The 21375-nt window shown below is 42.5% G+C and overlaps 1 protein-coding gene across 1 annotated transcript in view; it reads right to left on the bottom strand.

The window, feature by feature from the left end:
• Positions 1–4447, bottom strand: part of T265_14933 (hypothetical protein) — a gene marked incomplete at both ends in the record, with an annotated part of 13845 nt that extends 9398 nt beyond the window's left edge. The window contains 2 exons of the mRNA XM_009175830.1: positions 2344–2513; positions 4300–4447. Coding sequence (XP_009174094.1) covers positions 2344–2513; positions 4300–4446 — 317 coding nt within the window. The remainder of the gene's footprint in view (positions 1–2343; positions 2514–4299) is intronic.
• Positions 4448–21375: the final 16928 nt, after the last annotated feature.

Genomic DNA, 21375 nt, shown 5'->3' with positions numbered 1-21375 from the left:
GAACTTTTCCAAGTTGTTTGTGTGGAAGCAAAATGGTTTCTAGAAAAAACTGACTTTACTCATCAGTTTATGTGCCAGCTGCCAGAGTTGAAGTGCACAGTCAAAACAAATGACTATTCAAAAAAAACTAACCTGGTTACAAAAGTCTTCACTGTATGGTGCAATCAGTAGAAAGTCTAGAGAATAAGAGAACTTTTGAGTATGAGGAGGAACATTTGATTAGATCGTGCGGAACAGAAATTAGTTGTACACTTATTCATGGAAGGCGTGCCGTTTTCCATTAAGTACAAATCTGAAAGTTCATTGTGAAAATCAAGCTGCTCGAATTCGATGGAAGTAATAAAGTTACAAAAGTAAAAATCCCTGTAGTGTACTTTTTCTCACGAAGAGCTTGGTCTGATAAACTGTCAATCTAACCCGTTTTTATTGAACCATTCTTTCCTAACATATTAGAGTGCCTTAGTCACGTCTCGCGATTCGCAATGTTATTGTTTTCTAACGGTTTGAAAAGTTTAGGTTCTTTCCAACTTGTCTGTCGAGTGCGGTATTCACAAGTGTCATCTGAGTGATGCAGGTGCCGTTTAAGGGCTTTCAAGCTGTGCCTCATCCTGCTTCCGGGGATGATTACCTTACGGACACAGTTTCAATGCTTTTGGTCTAACCCCCAAACAACTGGAATCACTGCGACATCTGTACGCTTCTATCTGTCAGTGGTTTTTCGGAGCGCAATCAGAGATAACAACCGCAACATATGCCTTCAGTAAACCCACAGCCTGAAACGAGGGCTGTCAGCCATATTTTACCAGCTTTTTGTACATCCAGAAGTAGAAGAACGATCAGCCAACTTAACAAACCCCAATATGTCAAGTATTGTCTACCATTCTTAGGTTGACACCATCGGCTACTAAGACAGTCATGCTTCACGGCCTACAGGCGAATTATTCCACTATTCTTTGGGAGATAACAACTGTGGTTCAGTGTTGACTGCGCGTTCTTTGACCTCTGCCATTGGCCTATCAGGCATGCATGCTGTGATATCGTTCAAGTGGGTTGTAACCAGATTTGGAGGCTGGAGTTCAAGCTGCCCAAAGGTATGAACTAACCCCGCTTCTCAAAAAAGCATGTTCCTTCGCTGCAAATTACCTCCTGTGTCACTGCAATTATCTCTTCATTCAATAACACTAGGTCTACTCTACTAGGTCTACTGTGCTAAATGTAGGTCTCTGGTGATAATCTGGATTTGTTAATGGAACTCATCCGAAAACTTATCAAAGTAATCGCTACAATCTGTTATTCAATAACATCACAAAAGTAAGATAATTGATATGTAAACGAGCACGTAATGGAGGGAAAACTTATTGAGAAATTGTGGGCCGTCCACTCCACGTTCAGACTGTTTTGCAATAGCATGCCCCCAAGACGGGAGCAGTTTCAAGAAGAACTGTCTCGTCCCAAGAGCATTTGTTTGAATCTTTGGTTGCCACCAAAAAACATGGATGTTTTCATTAAGGCTGTGGTTGGCAAATGCTTATGAAATTTTCTATTGTTTTTGTGTAAAATTTTAATAAACACATGGATGAATAAGGGTATGTTGCTAGGGGTAGCGGGTGGATTTTATGCCTGTTGTACAACAAGCTCTTCAACTAAACATGTTAACTAAAACACTTGAGACAAATTGAATGTATTCTGTTGCTTGCAGTGATAGCTTTTAAGCAATACCACGAGAAACCGCCGTGGTAAATTGTCGTTCTCGTTGTAACTGCCGAAATTCTCGATCGGATTTCTTACTGACTCTCGTGCGTGATCACACCCAACAAGTGTGGTGAGTATCCGTAACTCAGTAATTGCAATGGTTCAGAAGACCAGAAAGTTAATGGTGAATGCAGTAGAAGGAGAAATTAGGGCGCTGCAGAGAAAAGAAGAACATCAAAAAAGTCATACAACTCAACAATTAAAGTAAGGAGTAGTTCGAACTGGAATGTGAAGGTGAGTTGGTATTAGAACACGCAGTAACATGCGACCGCTTTTTTCGTCAGGGATTGATAACTAAACCAATGGTGAAGAAAATCTCAGTTTCATTAGCAATTAATTCGCTGTTTCATTGAGAGCAACTTTTCCGCTAGAGGAAATGTTCCATGCACCTAACGTGATGTGCTTCTAAGGATAGCTAGATTTTGGAAGATCTCGACAACGTTTGCTCATCAATGAAGTTACTGTAACTGAATGTCTTGAATGACCGTCATTTCGGGTTTGAACTTACCGTAGGTGTCGCTCTCCTGCCCCACCCCAACCACTGTTCCACAACCCTTTCCCTCTCCGTTAAGCAATTTGTTAACACGCTACATTAGGAAATCGTAAGATTCTCCCTGTTGATGTGGTGGAGTTAGTTTGTCCCCATCGACCTTGATCGTGTAGAGAAGCTCTGTTGCCTCCTCTTGAACCAACTGCATGTAATCGTAGTGACAGTCGGAGAACAAGCCGGATTCCCAATGCTGTTGGGCGCGTTTAGCCAGCTACCGTGAAAAGAATACAGATACGAAGCAGATGTGTTACGTCTGATCCGAAAAAACACCGCATGTGGTTCTAATCAATAACATGCAAGCAGGACTTACTGGGCAGAATGTTATCCATTTCTGCGCCAAGAAACTAGGCACCCAGTTAACGTCAGAACTGGTTTCGGAAAGTTACGTTTATAAGATTCAGTATAAATCAGTCGCGCCGATTCCACCAACTTTTCACCTTGACTGTATAACATCTAATGTGGTAGGATCTGTTGGTTGAAGAAAAGCGCAAAAGTTCTTGACCAGGCCTGGTACGCTTCGCCCAAACTTGGTGATGATAATGGGCCATCTTTTGAGCACCGTGCGTTCTTACTTAGAACAATTTTGCCAATTCGCAAATTTGAGCGCTGCAATAAAGACACTAGAATTGACACTCAAACCATTTTTTATCAGCTTATCCATACCAAATTACCGATTAGGAAAAGATTTCCTTGCTCTGTACAAAACATGGACTGCACAGCCAAATCGAAAGATGTTGATCAGTTGCTAATCCCAAGCTAAGTTCAAACCATTCAAAGTGCTGGGTCGAGTTCCTTTTGGACGCATAAGTAAGGGTTTAATGGTTCTTTTTGCAATGCCGGCGAGCTTTCAAATACATGAGTTCCTATGAATAAATCGAACAGTGGAGCTTGAGGTCAAATCAATCGGATGACCTGCGGCCAAGTAGCGTCTGCGAAACAACGACTGCGGTAGCTGTTAGTTGGAGCAATCTGTCGAGTATTTTACTGCAATACGAATTTGGATCCAGGATGTGAGTTGCTATATCGTACGAGCGTTGAGTCGTCCATCAATTCCCCCCGTGTATCTTGTTCGCTGTTACAAATGGACTGTTTCTCACAGTGAGACCGCCCCTTCCCTGTTATAACCATAACAACCTGTTCACTAGGAAACTTAAACTAGGGCACTGGACATGAAAGCAAACATATCGTCTGCATAGAGTTTTTGAAAACTGAACATTCTCAAGCGTCATCTTTAACTTTCCTGGACGTTCTTGAAAAACAATGAATGAACGCCGAAAAGTGCATCCATGATTTCCGTAGTAACCTTCACCTGCCGTCAGATGTGGGGTGGAGTTTGGATACCAGATCAGACACAACTCACATGCTTCATAAGTAGTGTATGCCGTTACCCATACATTCCATAATATCACCATATCTAATAAGTCTACATAATCTAGGCATGCTTAGTGTCCTCCAACTGTGGTACTGTTGTCTCTGCTGACAACCGACGAGAATAGCAAAGCAAAAAGTGAACTTACTAGTTTGCAAAAGTCTGTATCTTCGAAAGCAGCGCTTTGATCCAAGAGTCGAACTTCAGTTTCTGCGTCAATAGGCAAACATAAAGACATATTTGACAACGATCAATATTGAAAATAGTGGAAAGACACAAAGACTCACTGTTTTGATTTATTTCAACTGAAGTCAGGATAGTATTCTGTTGGATAAGGGTTTGACTTTTTAGGTCAACCTACATTGCCGACACCAGCACGCAGCATGTGAACTCCTCTTTGAATTCGACCAATTTAGTACGCTCTGGCAACGTTTCCTCTTGTCCCTATTGTAATGATCTTCCACATTTATGACATTCTGTTGATTTCTCCTCTCTCCAAAAATGCGACCGTCGCGTCCACAGTTATCTGCCGTCCCACTAAAATTCCTGATATGTCCATTCCTCATCGGCGTTCTCTGAATGTTCAATTGTGCATTCTTAAAACCGTCACACGCACACGAATACGCACTTTTTCATTCGAGAGCCCTTGGATACGGCGAACTGTGCTTACTGAAGTGACTGACTGACTGAAACGTTTGCATCTGTGCCGCACTGCCACGATTGATGGGACGTCCCAGTGCTTCACACTCAGACCACATGGCTTAAATGCTGGGAATCTTAAGATCCAAGACTCACTTAACGTTATAGGGTGCACAAACTCTGTGCACACTGTCATCAATAAACTAACGTTACTTCTATGCAAGCACCACGTCTACGAGAACACGTTCGTACACATTGATGTGGTAGAAGCCAACCGAAGTGTTAATCAAATAGTTGGTGATAGTTTAGAAAAGTTACACGACATGACGTGACTATCATCGGAATTTTCCCGACTACGACTGTGAGTCGCCAAAAATTAGACATATCAGTGCTTTTCACCAGACATGGTTTTCAGTGTGCCTTGCCCAAACATGCATCGTGATAATTTGGGATGTTGCCACAAAGTAAAACACTCTCGGTTCCGCTGGGTAGAATGAACAATACCTGGGACATCCCATGCGACCTCTAACGGAAAACCTTGGGAAGAAGGCATATTTCAATAAGGTGCGTGTAGAGCCGCTCGTGAATATGGAGGGAGGCATTGGTAGCTCAGCTTTTGAGGTTGACGGTTGACTGCGTTTAGGTGCTGGGACTTCTCCGGGACTGCATCGATAAACCACTTAGCACTGAAGATGTCACATTTGTTGGTCGAAGTAACTTCAAAACAACATTGCAAAACTGAAAATCGTATAAGGATTCAACCCTTACGCGCCATCAATATCATGCTTTTTTTACCATTAATCTGGGAAATCAATCTTGAAAAATTTCACGGAAGACAGATCACAAAAACTAAGTAAGTGACGCAAATGGGCCAGCTGAAGCGGCGAAGGTGGTTGGGATTTTTCCACTGAACACTGTTCTTATTTGAAGCCAACGAAGTGACCTGAAATGATTAAGAAATAGTTGACAGTTGAAGGTACCACCCAAAGATTCGGTGTGTTGGAAAATGCTTCTGCCTGTGCTTTTGTTATTGAATCCATAACTTATACATAACAATTGTCCTGCAGAAGCAATAACTTGTTTAACGCTACCCAACGTAAGCCTCACTCATGGATGTGCGACAGCTTTTGGACTATCCATCCAATAAAACCAAATTATGTTACCTTAAGTTAAATTTTTAAGGATAAAGAGTTCCGTTCATTTTGCTTTTTATATTTTCCTTGGTTTCTAAAAAGTATGAAATTCTCTATCATGTTAAAGGCCAAAAGTAAATCTCAATTAAGGCTAACCGAAAGACACTAAAAATCTCTCATCAAGGGACCACAAATTCAAGGATTCAGTCCACATTGTTTATCAATAGATAAATTCTCTATCATGTTAAAGGCCAAAAGTAAATCTCAATTAAGGCTAACCGAAAGACACTAAAAATCTCTCATCAAGGGACCACAAATTCAAGGATTCAGTCCACATTGTTTAGTAAATCAATAGATCACAAGAAATTTCTCTCATCATGTGGTGTACAAGCTTATCGATTGCTCATTGTAGTCAAATTGCACCCGGAAACATTCCTTATGCACCGTATCAGTGTCCACTGATATTTTATTGCATAGTCCTGTTTAAAATCTGCAATCTTGTGTCAATATAATTGTGCCACCATAAGCATTGGAGCACAGCTAGTCAGTTTTCAACGTACCGATAATCGTTCCAAAGGCTAGGCTTATAGACACAGTTGCGTACCAGAAGACCAGTTGCTTCATTTTCTTATTCTCTGATGTTGTAATCGAACTTGCTTGCCGGTTACATTTGACGAAGTCTACTTTTCTGTGAATTATATACTTATTCTCTAACCAACAGGGTTAAGCCCATGTACGAGCAAACGGACGCAAATGAATTTTCATGCATGAGTTCTGTAGTTCGTTGTGCCAAGCAAATGTCACTGCTTGATGTCCAGTGACTGTGATGTGAAGTTCCAGTAACAGGAGACATGAAATTCGCTCGAACTCAAACTAAGAATGATATTCAGGTGAAAGCACTTACCAGATGAATGGACAATACAATCACTCGGTTACATGGCAAGAGTGGATATAGGGTTTGGTAGATTGGTCATGATAAATATCGACTCAAGATACTACTCGTCCAAAAGTCGGGAATGGCCACAATCTAGGAAATAAGGTCACAACAGCGCGTCATTTAGGATCAGTAAAAACTCGACCTGTGTGTGATGACTTGAAAGAACCGTTGTTCCTCCGTCTCAGATTTTTCCAATACTTTATCGAAAGTGCAACTCGCGTTTTATTATCTACAGGGGATTAGGCCCTACCATAGACGAAAGCCAAAAATGAACCACTAAAATATCGGAAGAGTGAGCTTCCCCCATAATACAGTCCCAAAATTGAAACCGTATGTTACAAGAAAAATTAACTCGTATAAATGTCTCACCATAGTTGTTGGCTTGTTCGCTGAGCTGGCTATCAAATTGTCCAAATCAAATTGCAATCAAATTGCTCAGCTCAGCGAACAAGCCAACGACCATCTACCCTAGCTGAGCTACCAGCATTTTCAACGACAGATTTTCAGCAACCGTATGAGTAGTACATTACAAAGATAGGCCAACATTTCCCTCCATAAATGACTCACCATGGTTGAAACGCTGCACGAGACAGACACACTCGTTTGTGATGCATATGTTGCCGAAAGCTTCTGGCACTGTCAACTCTCCATCTTTAACACTTTTTACCAGTTTGCGAGCAAATGGAACGATGATCGCAAAGAAACGTTTGTAATGTTTAAAAACCAGTCGACCTGATTACCGCGAAACGTCAAGATGAATTCAGATTTGTGAAATTCTCTCCCAAATAATGCTTCTTAGTATACTCTTCTTATCATATGAATGTGCCACTTCTACTCGTGACGATTAACGGACGAAAATGAACAATAGCTAAGAAAATCCCAGAAGCTAACATTGCTGGACATTTATATTTTACACCAAACTTTCACCAACCCGACATTCTTTCTTGGTCATTTGAGTACTTTATCACTTATACGAATTACAGCCTCTCAGCCTACACTGAAACCATTTATAACGCTTGCCGTAATCCACTTGGGTAATTTTGGTTTTATTCAAAAGATTCTGCGTTTTTATTGCAAGTGATGGGACTTCAATCAGTGTTCATTACCGTTTTGTGCAAGTATGTGAGTCACTTACGAATGGCTGAATATTCACACACGTTTTGTACGACAGTCTACTGAGTGCCAAAACCCCAATTTGGACTAAGGGTGTTGTAATGCACAATGTGTAAACAGAGTGACAATGTTAAGGCAAATTTTGGCTATTCTGCTGCTTTTTTATTGCAATTCATTTGTCATGTAAAAGTTTGTGTACTCCCCAAAGTTATAGGTGAGTCGACGGCACATTTCCACTTTGAGTAAACACCCCAAGGACGACTTATTTTGCGTCTCTAGCAATTTTTACGCCAGGACTGTGTCTCCTAGCGAACGTGACACACTTAAAATAAGTTTAAACCCCATAGACTCCGAAAATTCTAACGAAGACGGAGCAAACTACCCATATGGTTGCTAAAAACTCTCTGACAGTCGGTTATCCACTTTCTGAGGCTCATCAGGTGAGCAATGTCCACGAGTTCCATCAACCCTATGTTCTACTTGAACTACTGTCAAAACGTTTTTCAAACCTCATATACAGGATGTTATCCCAAAGAAACGTCAGTTACCCATTAATTTCCTACTGACATCGAATCTACTAATACTTGATAACATCGAATAGAAAAACACGGACAAGACGTGTTTTTTCCAACATCGAGGTCAGGGTTCTCCCACATTTTTAGGCACATAAGGACCAAAAAATAATCAACGTCGCTTCACTAATACTTCATTAGATAAGTTATGCATGATAGCCTTTTATGCACATAGAACTATCTTTCTCGAGGCTTTTCGTCGATTAGCGCACAAACTGAAGAGCTACTTAATACGTGACAAGTAGCTAGAAATACGGAAAAAACCTAGTACGCAAATGAGGAATGTTTCTGCCGGCACTGAATCGCTGGTATCTGTTACGATTTCCTTTTAATTGCAGACAGTTCTGATCCGTCAAAAACAACCTGTGGCTACAAGTGACCGCCACTTTGCGTTTTCCAGCATTCCTAAACCAATGAAAAAAACACGAATATAAAATCCTCATTGACTGGAGTTACTTTGCACGCTCCCGACTGTTTACGATGCACGAACTCGCACACAGAACTCATTAGGAGAACAAAAACAGAAAAACAATTTTTTTTATTTTTGAGTGATCGTTTTAGTTATTGCATGACAGATTTACATGACAATAGTCAGAATTCGCGTGCAGCGGTTCTGAGAACTTCACAGGTATATATTGATAAATAACGTGGTGGTAGGTGGATCAATGGACCATGAACTCAGAAAAAGGGACGTTAATGAGACAAGTTTATGCTTCATAGGATGACTAAAGTTTAGAGCTTGTGCAAGAATTATTCCCTTCGAATTGTGGTTCATTTAGCCGTATTTCTGTCATCTCAGTAACTGTTAATAATTCTAACATTGCCAGATCTGGTAAGTAAAGAGATGCTCCACATACGACGTTTAAGGCAAGTTCTTTGTCTACAGGTCTAAGATGTGACTGCTGAGCCTATTCCGGACACTAGTCAAAGGCACCGGACTGCATACACCTGCTGGATATTGGTCTGGTGATAACTGTACTGTTAGTCAAGCTTCCAAACCTTTCCCCAATTTACTAGGAATCCTCAACCGAGCCAACCGCGTATGTTGATCGAATTCCTGTGAGCCAGTTGTCATCCCTGGTGAACATATCAAATGCCAACTCATCAGTAGCCAGCAAAACGCACCAACCAAACGTTCCTGATGTTCATTAGTATGTACTGTCACCAGTATGAATCTTTCGTGGATAGCTGCGGTGAAAGACGGATCTTGAAATTTGTGTTCCGCTAATAACTAGGCGGAGCATACACCTTCATTGTCTTTCCAGAAAGATTCGCACAACAACATTGACCCGCACCATTTACACGTGTTCGTACTAATCCGAGCGCAGCCTTGATTCGCTCCATTCATCAGTCATGTAGTCGGTACATGCAGTGCTCTAGAGATTGGGCAAGTGAGCCACAGCCAAGGTCCCTTCGAACTACTGACTGACTTGCTACTTGACTTGTGTAGCGTTGCTGCATCACTACCCTCGTCTATTTTGTTGTGCAGGACGTCCCCGACTGTGTGTTTTGCTGTGCTGTGGTCAGCAACACAGTACCATGACATTCAGTTTCGTTTCTGCCGCAAGGTGACGAAACTATCTGTAATTGATCAAGTGGCTGTTGCAATTGGACATCGCCAGTGTGCGCTGGTAATCAACTCCCAACGAATGTACGCAAGCGACCAGTGCGTGTCGGCGGATACTACTGATGACGCATGAGAGTAGTAAGTTGTTTTCTCGTAACTCCGGTTCGCGTCCAATGGAAGGTGAGGTTTATTACGGAACCTGTGGATCTGTTTTGCAGCCTTTGTTTACAATTGCGTGATAGTCAGTGACTATTCTTAAAAGTTCGAGAAGATGCGTGAGAATGTTCAATTTTTAAAAACAAAGTGCATATGAAAAGTTTACTTTCCTGTCCAGTATTGAACTGTTTAGTTGGTGTTCGCTAATTGATAACTTCGCAGCAAACTGCTTTCTCCTCTCTCCAGTATTCCAACACACCTCTAACGAAGCTGCTTAAACAAACATACTGGCCCTTGTTTGTTTTCTGTGAACGCCGCGCTGTTAGATCCCACTGCCAACAAGCTTCATTAACCATTGATTTTTAATTTTCCTCTTAAAAATATGTAGAAGAGACCAAAGCTCTTCAAATCGACTTCTTTCTACAGACAGAGTTCACTAATGAAGATGAGCTAAAGGTGGTAGGCACCAAGTAGTTCCCTACTATGCGGAACAGGGACGCGTTCATCCGTGTGGTAAAGCTGAGGCACAGTTGGGCGGTGGATCGGATACCGACACCGTTTCTAGTGCACTCAAACATTAATATATTGAGCTCGATCTCTCCTACTTTTACCACTTTGGGTTCATTGATGATAGCAGCTTTTTTACATCAACAGTAAAGATCTGCCTGTACTCACCCATGCACACCTTTTTCAGACATACTTGAAGGACTAAATGTGAGACTCTGAACTGCTTCCTCAGATAAGTTTCTGACCATACTGCAGCATAACGCGCTAATTTCTCGGCGTCTTGTGAATCGTAATGTTCCGCAAACTTGGGAATGTCAGCTCTACAAGCGGACCTCCATAGGTTGAGTCTAAACTAATGATTCTCCAGTGAGCCTTTGAAAACCACCACTAAGTCCGCTCCCGAGGGCATTAGGTGCATTTTAGTGGGAAGGGCGTCACGTTAACCTCAACCACAAATGTAATAGACCCTCCATTGAACACCCGCGGAAGCTTTCTAAACATTGGAGACATCCATCCTAATATTTTGCATTTGACCGAGATTTGGAGCGAATTTCTATCCTGTTTTTGTTTCAGCTTTCCGTGAAACATCTTGCAACATGCCCCAAATGAAAGACAGTGACATCGATCACGTACAGGAGTGCCGTAGCCAGAGTCATTTCAGATACTCTGGTTTTTTTATTATCTTTGCCGCACTTTGATGTGGATGAAAATTGATATATCTCCAATTCCACTCTCTCTTTCTAACTATGTGCTTGTCCATCAATCTGCCTGCCCTTCCACACAGTAGCCTTTCTTTTTTACAGCGATTTTTAAACCCATATACCGTCCATCCATCCATCCATCCATCCATCCATCCATCCATCCATCCATCCATCCATCCATCCATCCATCCATCCATCCATCCATCCATCCATCCATCCATCCATCCATCCATCCATCCATCCATCCATCCATCCATCCATCCATCCATCCATCCATCCATCCATCCATCCATCCATCCATCCATCCATCCATCCATCCATCCATCCATCCATCCATCCATCCATCCATCCATCCATCCATCCATCCATCCATCCATCCATCCATCCATCCATCCATCCATCCATCCATCCATCCATCCATCCATCTAGCTATCTATCTATCTACCCATTTATATGATTGTATATGTATATCACTACATCTATCAGCTTATGCTGGCTGCCTGGTGTCTTTCTCTGTCTGCTTGTCTGGCCGGCTGGCCGACTGGCTGTCTGCCAGTTTAAATAATCGATAACACCAAATGTTGCTTTTTCTTTTTAATCACAGAGGTTATGGCTGCGGTGAATACCTGATGCACTGTTGGGATGTGACCAAGAGAAAAGTTCAAGAACTGCTTTCCAGAGCTGTTCTGCCAGATGCTGGGATACGCACACCTTGATTAGATAGAAAACTGGTTCAGGACCTACAAGGACTAATCCTTTAGAGTTGATATCGTTTGATGTCACGTGATGAGATATGAGTAATTCTTTGTTGGCTCGACTACGTCTGGATAAGCTCAACATACGCCGCGGAATGCACAGTGAATTTTAACAAATATTAACCCAACTTAAATAGGACTATATGAAACGGATTATACATGAGTATTGCCTAACGTTATTCCTGTAAGCTTTTGCCTTAGTTAAGTAACAGGAATAGGTTCTTCAGATGTGATAGATTCATATCTTTCAACATTTTCCAGCATTTTATTAAAGTTCAACCGATAATGTAGTGAGAGAATAGCCAACATAGGTATAACTGTCACTTTATTTGTCACCAATGTATAAGGTTGGGAGCAACTCGTGTGTTTTTCGGATTGCGGGACCTCTCCGTTTTTTAAAAGCAGTGTGCGCAGGAGCATCTGAACATAAGAATCATACTAAGCCTCTTCAGGTGTTCTAACGTATGTTGAAAAAGAAACAACTTCTATATTGGCAGTATGTTGGCTCAAACCCACCTCAGAGCCACAATAATTGCAGCAGATGCACGGTCTAAATGAATTAATGTTCTCTTTAAATGCATTCAACCTGGTTACTCCATTTACTGAGGTTCCAGAATAACGTCTTCTTATAATCTACTTTTCTCGGACTGTCGAGTTAACATCTTTGTTTCTCTTGATGACGTGTCCCTGCGAACTTAAGTTTGAACCTTTCCACGAACAAATTGCAAAGAAAGACCACCAGATCCTTTACAGAAGTATGCCGAACGGATATTTCCCACGGTTGATGAATCTCAATGGCTTGTAAAGAGTACACCCTAATGCAAATAAATGTGATCATAATAGAGAGCAGGCCTTCTCAGTAAACAGTTGAGAACTGCTAGTAAGGGAAAACTCTAGGCATCCCACAAGTGTCTCCCGAAAGGTACAATAAGATAGCTTAGGCTGGCAAAATCTCTGCTATTAGCAGCCTGTTATGTTATCTTCTCAATTTCGTGGACTGGCGGCTTAATACTATTGTGAACTGTTCGTCGCGCTACGTCATCGAGCAGCAGTAAATGCGCGAGGGGCCTCTAGAAGCTTGCAGGTAAATTATCGATCCCCTAACGGACGGGTAGATGAATTTTGGTGTAGCGCTCAACTCAACTGCAATACGGTGCCTTCTCTAGTTGAGACATGGATAACTGAAAGTGAGCTTAAGTATGATTATCGTGCAAGCGATTGCAGACCAAGTGAATGACGATGGTTGATTGCCGTGATTAAGAAAATATTGTATTCTGCCAAAGTTCGTCAGGCAATAATACAATACCATATCGGAAAGAACAGTACCATAAGATGAAACAGCTGTCTTCATCTTCCGCGGGATATCTTGCGGTAACCTGTAAACGCACGGTGAAAGAGTTGGTTGAAATTGAAAAAGCCAAAAGTTACTCATATGCAGCCGCTACAAGTAAATCCCAGTGATGAAGAAACGCGCGCTCAAGAAATTTCGTTGAGCGCTTGCCGTAGCAATGGCGCATATCTTGCCAGATGGCACATGACACTTTTGAGTTCCATTGTCACTAATACCTGTGTAGATCAGGTTTTAACTACTAACAAAGAGCCGGTGATTTTCAACCTGTGTGCCGCGTGCCTACCCATTGCTAAAGGACTGTTCTTGGACTATATTAGACGGCCTAACTTGCTGAACTTTCACCGCATAAGCAGCGCCCTACTGAGTACCAGCTGCGTGCGCTTCGTGCGAAAAAGGTTTTTGACGAAAAGCCACAAATGAGAGAAAGTTTGTCCCATTTCAACCGTGACGTCTTAAATTCTAACGGATTGCAGCTCCAAAGAATTTTAAACGCAGCTACCGTGATACAGTGAATTCCAAAATAACATTTGGATGTCTGCCGCTGAGCATCGTGGTTGTCGTGGTTACGAATGTGCTCCCATAAATCCGATGAAAATTCTGGGCTCACACGTTGACTGGCTGTGTGTTAGGGACCACATTCTCATTATAGCCTTGTTATTACCGTACCATTCCCGTCGCCAGGAGAAACCACAGCAAACCTCCTACAGCTTTTCCTCTTATTGTACCGCCTAACTCCAAATCCGTCCATACCGGAGGGCAAATCACCTGCAGAAACACTACTCTACCGCACCCCTCGAAGCACCTTTGATCTCCTGAAGCCTCCAAAGGAGGAAGTGGCATTATCAAATCAGAAAATGGAGTCCTACTATAGTCGCAAGCATGGTGCAAGGTGGTGACATTTTGACATCGGACAGAGCGTGCTAGTAAAGGACTATCGTGGTAATCACGTATCCTGATCACATTCCCGTCGCCAACTTGTTGTGGACCAAAGTCTCCTTAATGCCTTCTTATTACCGTGAACCCTGGTCTGGATAGCCTGGTGCGCCTGGCCAAACCACAAAAAGTCAATGCGCATGCGAACCGGCTGATCTACTGATCACTGTCGCGTACAAGTGGTCAAAAAAGTGACACTGAGAATACAACTCATCAGTCAAGGGCGAGTGAAGAACAACCAATGAGATCTGTCTCAACGAAAACGGTTATTCCATTGGCTGTTATGTATTCCCGTTACGTTCGGAGCTGGTTCTCCTAATACTCTGACCTGTTTGAGGAAGCCTATCCTAATATGAATGAAATAGATCGCTTGCCTTGGAAAATACATGGAGCGGGTAGGCTCTGTCGAAAAGCGCTCCATAACCATATAGCTCTGCGTTGAATCTAACTTGACCTTATGATTATTCCCCCATTCATTCGCTCACTCCACCAGCGTACTTTTGGTCTCCAGTTGTTTTGCTTATCTTTACGCGCCACTCACCTTGCCGCAGAGGCCGTCCTTTGCGACACTTGTGTATGGACATGCGTGTCTGTGTGTGAATGTGCGTAGCTGACCTACTTACCCATTCGTGTTCACGTCCCGTTGCCGAACCTGTCTTTACATGTTTTCTCATGAGTTCCGTGTCATCGCACGTCCAATGGGAATCACGAGACCGTCATCGAAAGGGGCGACCGCAACCGACGCTGCAGAGCCGTCATTCCGCTCGCCATTGTTTGGTGTGCGGACGTTGACACTGCACTGTGCCGGCCGGTGACAGACCTGTCAACGTGTTGACTCTACGAACGTAAATAATTGATGAATATACACTCATCTGCAAACCAATTTGGTTCTTTCGAAAGAACCAAATTGGTTTGCAGATGAGTGTATATTCATCAATTATTTACGTTCGTAGAGTCAACACGTGATAAGCCCCAAGAAGGGCGAAACCGGTCGTGGGTTGTCGATGGATTTTCAGCAACCTTATGAGTAGTACACTACAAGTGAATAATTGATGTTTGTTGCACACGCTTGCTTACCCTTGTGTGAATAGTACTGTAGAATTACGAACCCAATTCTTCCTGTTGATATTCGGGATTATCGAACCTACGCGTCACTCAAATTTCCGTTTCGGGAACCCAAACACTGTCGGACAAATAATAGCAACAAATGTCCTAGCCCAGCCCAACTGCATCTTCCAGTTGCCCGCTTTACAATTATTAGACAAAGATGGTTGTTGGATATTTTATTTTAAAAGCTTTAGTTGACTCTTTTATTGTTGATCAGTCTCTTCGGTCCTGTTCTACGTTAACAGCCTTCCAACAAAAATCTGCTAATATCGAAGGCGGATGAGAACGCTTCATAACGAATGTCTTCCCGAAAACGGTCGGCTTTTCACACAAATTATTCGCTGCAAGCAGACGTGTTCCGACTTCAGATAAGCCACGAATTGATGACGTTTGTATATGCGTCACATGTGCACTAAACCTCCCTCATTGCTTCGGGTTTTACCAGACAAAGCCTATAATTATCCATTAACCGTCACAAAATATTAATCCTTTAATCCTGGCAACGACGTTGCAAATATGGCCGCACCCAAGGACACAAATGGTCGTTCTCTTCTCACGTGTGCTGGTATTCTTGGTGGCTGAACACGCACAGAGCGTTGATTAGTCGCACTGATTCGTCCGATAGCCGGCAGTATCGACTGGCTTAGGTTTCAACGAGTTTAAGTTACTTTGAGTCTACCTGGGGGTTGCGGCTACCGATAAAACTGTAACAAGTTTTGTTTATGTGCTACAAACACTAATGCTCGATGCGTGACCTTGATTTTACACCTAGAATTTACAGTTTAGCACAGTTGTAGTTTAGTTCACTCTGAGGCTTCTTCTAAACAAGTAACACATCTTCGTTCGCAGTAAACCGTTTAGCGGTTTATTTGCATTCCATACAAAACCAAACATTCCTCAGGAATTTTTTACTGACCTGTGGTTGCACATCATACTTCACCACTGTGAGTACAAACTACACAGAGCGTCCAGGACCCTTGCTCAATTTATCCAAGTATTGTCTTCCGGGAACTATGTCTCTAATAAAGTTTGAAAGAGAAACATTTGCTGTTATTTTGTTTACGGATCACAAGCTCATCACTCAAATCAACTTTGCTCTTATGTACTCATTCTAGATAACTTCAGTTCTAGCGCCTTCGGTCACTAGTCTACTGATCATCCTCGACTAAAATGCTGACAAAGATCTTTAAGAAAAGCTCACAAACGATCCAAGTGAAACATGGTTACAAACCATCTTAAAGCCATTGGGTTCCACCGAATAACTTATCGGCTCTCACCTGCGGTAGCAGTTTCTTTTGTGAAGATCTTGGAAGTGACAAAGTAACTGTGGCTGAATATCCCCCATTCTATCGCATAACACCGGGCACGACGAACACATGTCCTAAGTAAATTTTCTCCAGTCAAATTCAGATATAAATTGATTAGAGGATAAAAATAGTTGCATAAGAAATAGTTTATGTGGTAAGACACATGGTACGGAACGGAGGTGCTCAAGTCACCAAATCGGTGTTAAACAAGAACCATGACAAGTTCGGGTCAGTAGTTTCACATGGCTTTTTGGATAACACGAAGTCGGTCAATGTAACCGAATGGCGCTTGCCTCTGCTGCAGTCACTGACGACACGTTGAAAGAGTCAGCTGGAGTGATTCAGTGATTTGTGTCAAGCTGATGAGTTGAAATCGCACTTGTCACACGTTTCGCTTATCCACTGCGTCAGGGCATCTGCTCAGCGGTTGGTTGAGAAATGTGTCAAGTCGGCCGACGGTCGCAACTTACGGAACACTTGCAAACGAACAAATAAATCATCATGGGTCGATACCTTGTCCTTGATTATTGTGTTGAGCAACTGAGCAGTACTCTACCTTCCTCTGATTGAAGTCACCTGGCTTAAATGGAAGGTTTTACAAGTAAGTACAATAACAAAGCAACTCGCCGATAATGCATTAGCGGAAGTGCAAGTGTCTTGTGAGTTTTTAGTCCCTTAATCGGGTTACGGTGTGAGCTGCTCGCCACGCTGAAAGCGTGAAGCTCTTTAATAATATGGCTTTGATTTGGTCGAAAACGAAGCCTTGTCCCCTCGAAGCGCACTCTATTTCATTGACTCATTAACCGCGTGTGGTGTGATGTGATGTTCCTGTATGGTTCATCGTCGTTTACTTCCGTTTCATGGATGACGGACATAGCGTTCGACTGTTACCAAATTAGTCGGGTAGAGGTAGATGAAAACGACTGCTACCGTCTATTTGTAATGCACTACTCATAAGGTTGCTGAAAATTCGTCGAAACCAAATGAGTTTGCAAATGAGTGTATATTCGCTGACTGCTACTATCCTTTTGTCACAAGCACACTTGAAGCCAAGCGCCAAACGCCCATCCCCGAACACATGTGGCCCCGCCACTCGCCCCCCGGATCCTCGACGATTCGCATTTGCCCAGAGCTCGATATCAAACTCAAGCCAGCCATACGGTGTCAATCCTTTGCACTAAAAGATCAGGTCGTGTAATCTATGTCTGCCACACCAACAAATTTCGACAGAATGGAACATGTACCTACCCTTAACAGTACATCTTCACAGGGTCATGTGCGTGGGTCCAGTCATAAATAAAATCAAAATAAATCGTTCAGCTGTAGCGCCCTTTCGGTACCTAGCTGTCATGCCACCCGAAGGTTGCACGAGGGCTGGAATACTGCCAGGTTGCCCAAGTCCAGACGGGGGAAGTCGAGTGGCAGAGGTCGAGTTCGAACCACGGACCTTCTAGTCAGTAAGTTCACGCTCTACCCACTTGGACCATCTTCATACCAGTTACCCATTAGGCAATAAAGCATAGAGACACACTGTAAAGATTTGAGTCTTATTTTTATGACTTAGGCAGTCAGCATCAAGGTACTAGGCAGAAAAGGAAAATGCCAAACGCGCAATGTTTTTCAAATAATTGTGCTTCCGCAGCTCTCGTGGATTTCTGGTTGTACAACCTTGATCCACGCACGCGCAGTAACAATCTTAAGCCAGTCTGCAATCAATCGTAGATCAGAATTAACCAAGACAGAGTGGTTTCTTTCAAATAATTTATCGTCATTCTCTGGCGATTCGCCGCCTCAAACTTTTCGATGATAGATTTTGGCACGTAAGATGATTTTCAAGTAGCAACGACATGAGACGAAAACTACGGAATTTTCCCTTGAAGATGGGGTCATGTTAGTTCACTACAGACAGTATCACCGGGTTCACCGATGCATGCAGGTGACCTTCACTATCTCAGAATAATCTGACAAGTTAAGCGATTGTAAAGCGCGAATACTGATTAAACGTACTCTGTACAATCCCCATACCACTTTTATCGGTTTCAAACAGCCAATGTACCAGCGAAAACAGCACTAACTATGCAATCCTAATTACGCAAGCACTATTTTGGCCAACTAACTCCTCGAAAACACTGCCGGAACTGTGTTTTTACAACATCCAGTGTGGTACACAAGCGATTAGGCACAACCTTGACTTTTTGGAGGATATACAAAGCCATTTCAGACACCAGCTGTTTTCGATACTCTCTCCACAGCTAGTGGAAAGAAAAACCAAATTAAATGCTTTCATTTGCAAACTAATTTGATGGGAGACTCGACTGAATCTTAGCTGAATCTTACGCTGAGTGTGCTGCTTAAAGGTGTTTGAGTTGTCGCAGTATATTCTCTTAAAAAACTACCTACAACTTTCAAGATGACTCCTCGACAGCCTATAACCTGTATTCCGCTTTTGGGGGCTCATCAGTTAAGAAAAGTCCCTGAGTTCTCATCAACTTTGTGTCCTATCTGGACCTGACTTGGACCGAATTCGCCACCTAATCTGATTGGCATATTATTTCGGTTCTGATGAGAAACTCAGCTGAATTCTTCGTTCGTTTTTCCGTGAAGAGCGAAACAGGTCGTGTGTTGTTGAAAACTTTTTTCAGAATCCCTAGGAGTAGTTTTACTTTAAGAAACTATGCTGTGATACATCGAACTTCTTACTGAGTGAAAGATGAGGTGGCGTTTGTGCTGCACGGTTAGTTGAGGAATATCATGGAACAGGTATTCAACTGTTCAATTCAATTGTTCAAACCAATAGGTGGCAAATTTTGTACACTTTGGATCAAGTAGAACACAAATTTGACGAGAACTCGAGGACTGTGCATAATGATGAAGCAAAAGAAAGATGAATACGGTCGTGGGCTGTCAGAGTTTTCAAAAGCTAGTTACGTTTTTGTGATGTTTCTCAGGAAACGCTAGTCACAAGTGGCGCATTTCGATCTCGGGCTTGAAACTCTTGCCATGTTTGTGTCTTACCTTATCTTTCACGGTGTTTGTGTCTTATCTAGGTTACACGTGATGCAGTTGTTTTCCGAAACAAACTGGATTTCTGTAGATTTCTCCAAATCTCACTGAGTCTTCCGCTCAGTTCATTGCTGTTTCAACTTCATCGAGGTGCCAACTTTCGAGTGTTCCCGTGTTTAACCTCTCAAAGTCCGGGGCTTCAAAAAATAGTATAACTGAGAGTGTTTGGGAGAATCAAGATATCATTTGCCGCCAGCGAGTAAGCCCAAATGTTGCTTAGTCCAAGAAGAAATTAACTTGAAGGCAAAAGTTTGATTCCAAAGGCTGCATAACCATCTCTTGGACTTTCAACGCTTTGTTTTGCCGGTGACAAACCAAACGGATACAAGTTCTTTGACGGGAAAGAGCGGCTGATGTTTTCTCGTCTGTTGTGATAGTGCCAACGGGCTTCAGCAGAAAGGCATGCTGCTTGGATTTTGTGGTTCATTGCCAGTTTTAAGGGATCGACAAAAAATATTCTATTTTGGTGAATGACATTTCTAGAGGTGGTCGGTTCAAAGAAACACGACCCACATGGACTGTCGTCTGTGATGAAGAAAACTGCTGAATGGTTTTACGTACACTGAAGAGGCCAAAAAACTGCGGTTTTACGTACACTGTGGTTTCAAATGCCGCTTACTCAAAATCACATATGTGTAATCCTGAACATGCGGGCATATCTAGAGTGGCGTGTTGGCCGAATGCAATAACGAATGTTCATACACGGTTGCTAGCCGATTCGCTAGTAGATGGTGCGTACCATAAGTAGGTTCACGTGACAAACACACAATTCATCTGAACAGACAAATGTCGCAAGACAGACAACTTTCAGACTATAATTTATCTGCATCTGACATCGTTCTTATTGACTGATTAATTTTAATATGCAGAAGAAAGCCGAGGCTGTCAAACAAAGCAAAAACATTAAAGAAAACGAGGTTCGGCCGTCTGAAAACGGATTTAAAGCACCCGTAGATTTAAAAGTCACCAACGGAGCTCATAGAAATGAGGAGCTTTTAAATGGAAACCCAGCAGCTTGCCAAACAAAAGACGATAATAAGATCTTGTCAAACAATGCTATAACATGCGGGCAGGGGACTCACCACACATTGGCTCTATTGCCCGCTCCAAAAGTGGACAAATCTACAAATGGAGACACGGTCGAAGCATCAGGTTCACAAGCGGATACCGCATTCCAAATCCGTGTGGACGAGCCCAGTCCTGATCCACAGATTACTGAAACCCCCTGTGAGGCACAGGAATCGAATGGGATCGTTGGCAATTCTGAATCATTTAGCGATGGTGAAACTCCAGCCTCCGGTTTGTTTACCGCTCCAAAAACAGAAAATGGGCAAGCCTCGGAGGTTGATACCAACACCGAGTGTGGTTTTGAGGAACCAACAAATCACGACGAATTTCTCAGCCTGCTCAAGTCCGACTTTCTTGGATGCTCCGTTTGTCACGATAGACAAAATGAAGCCATGGTAAGTCTCCTAGATCAAGTCAAATATCACTTGTCTTGTAATCTTATCTGTGTGTACCTTGTTTGAAGAGCAAGGTGCTTGAAACCGGATGGATGTAACCAGGTCGTGTTTAGAAGGAAAGGGCGCTTTATTGAACTTGAATGATCGGTCGCAATCCACGAGTATGCTAACGCGAGACAGAAATATGTGTCTCGTTGTTGAATAGTCTCAAGAACGAGTACTCCTTGGAGCCTAATTTTTTTGTGGCAAGCAGTCCATTCTGTTTTCCTACCGCAAGGTTTTGCTTTGCAAATTAGGAAATAGTTTTTAAAACATCAGTGGAGATATTCTGTAGCTCATTGTCGACATTTTTTTCGAAGAATACTTCATCCAGTGCATCTAGAATGTTTGATTTGTGTTG

The sequence above is a fragment of the Opisthorchis viverrini genome, assembly GCF_000715545.1.
Source record: "Opisthorchis viverrini unplaced genomic scaffold opera_v5_296, whole genome shotgun sequence".
Classification (NCBI taxonomy): Eukaryota; Metazoa; Platyhelminthes; class Trematoda; order Opisthorchiida; family Opisthorchiidae; genus Opisthorchis; species Opisthorchis viverrini.
Note: the sequence above shows the minus strand (reverse complement) of the source record. Positions and strands in the feature narration are given on the sequence as shown.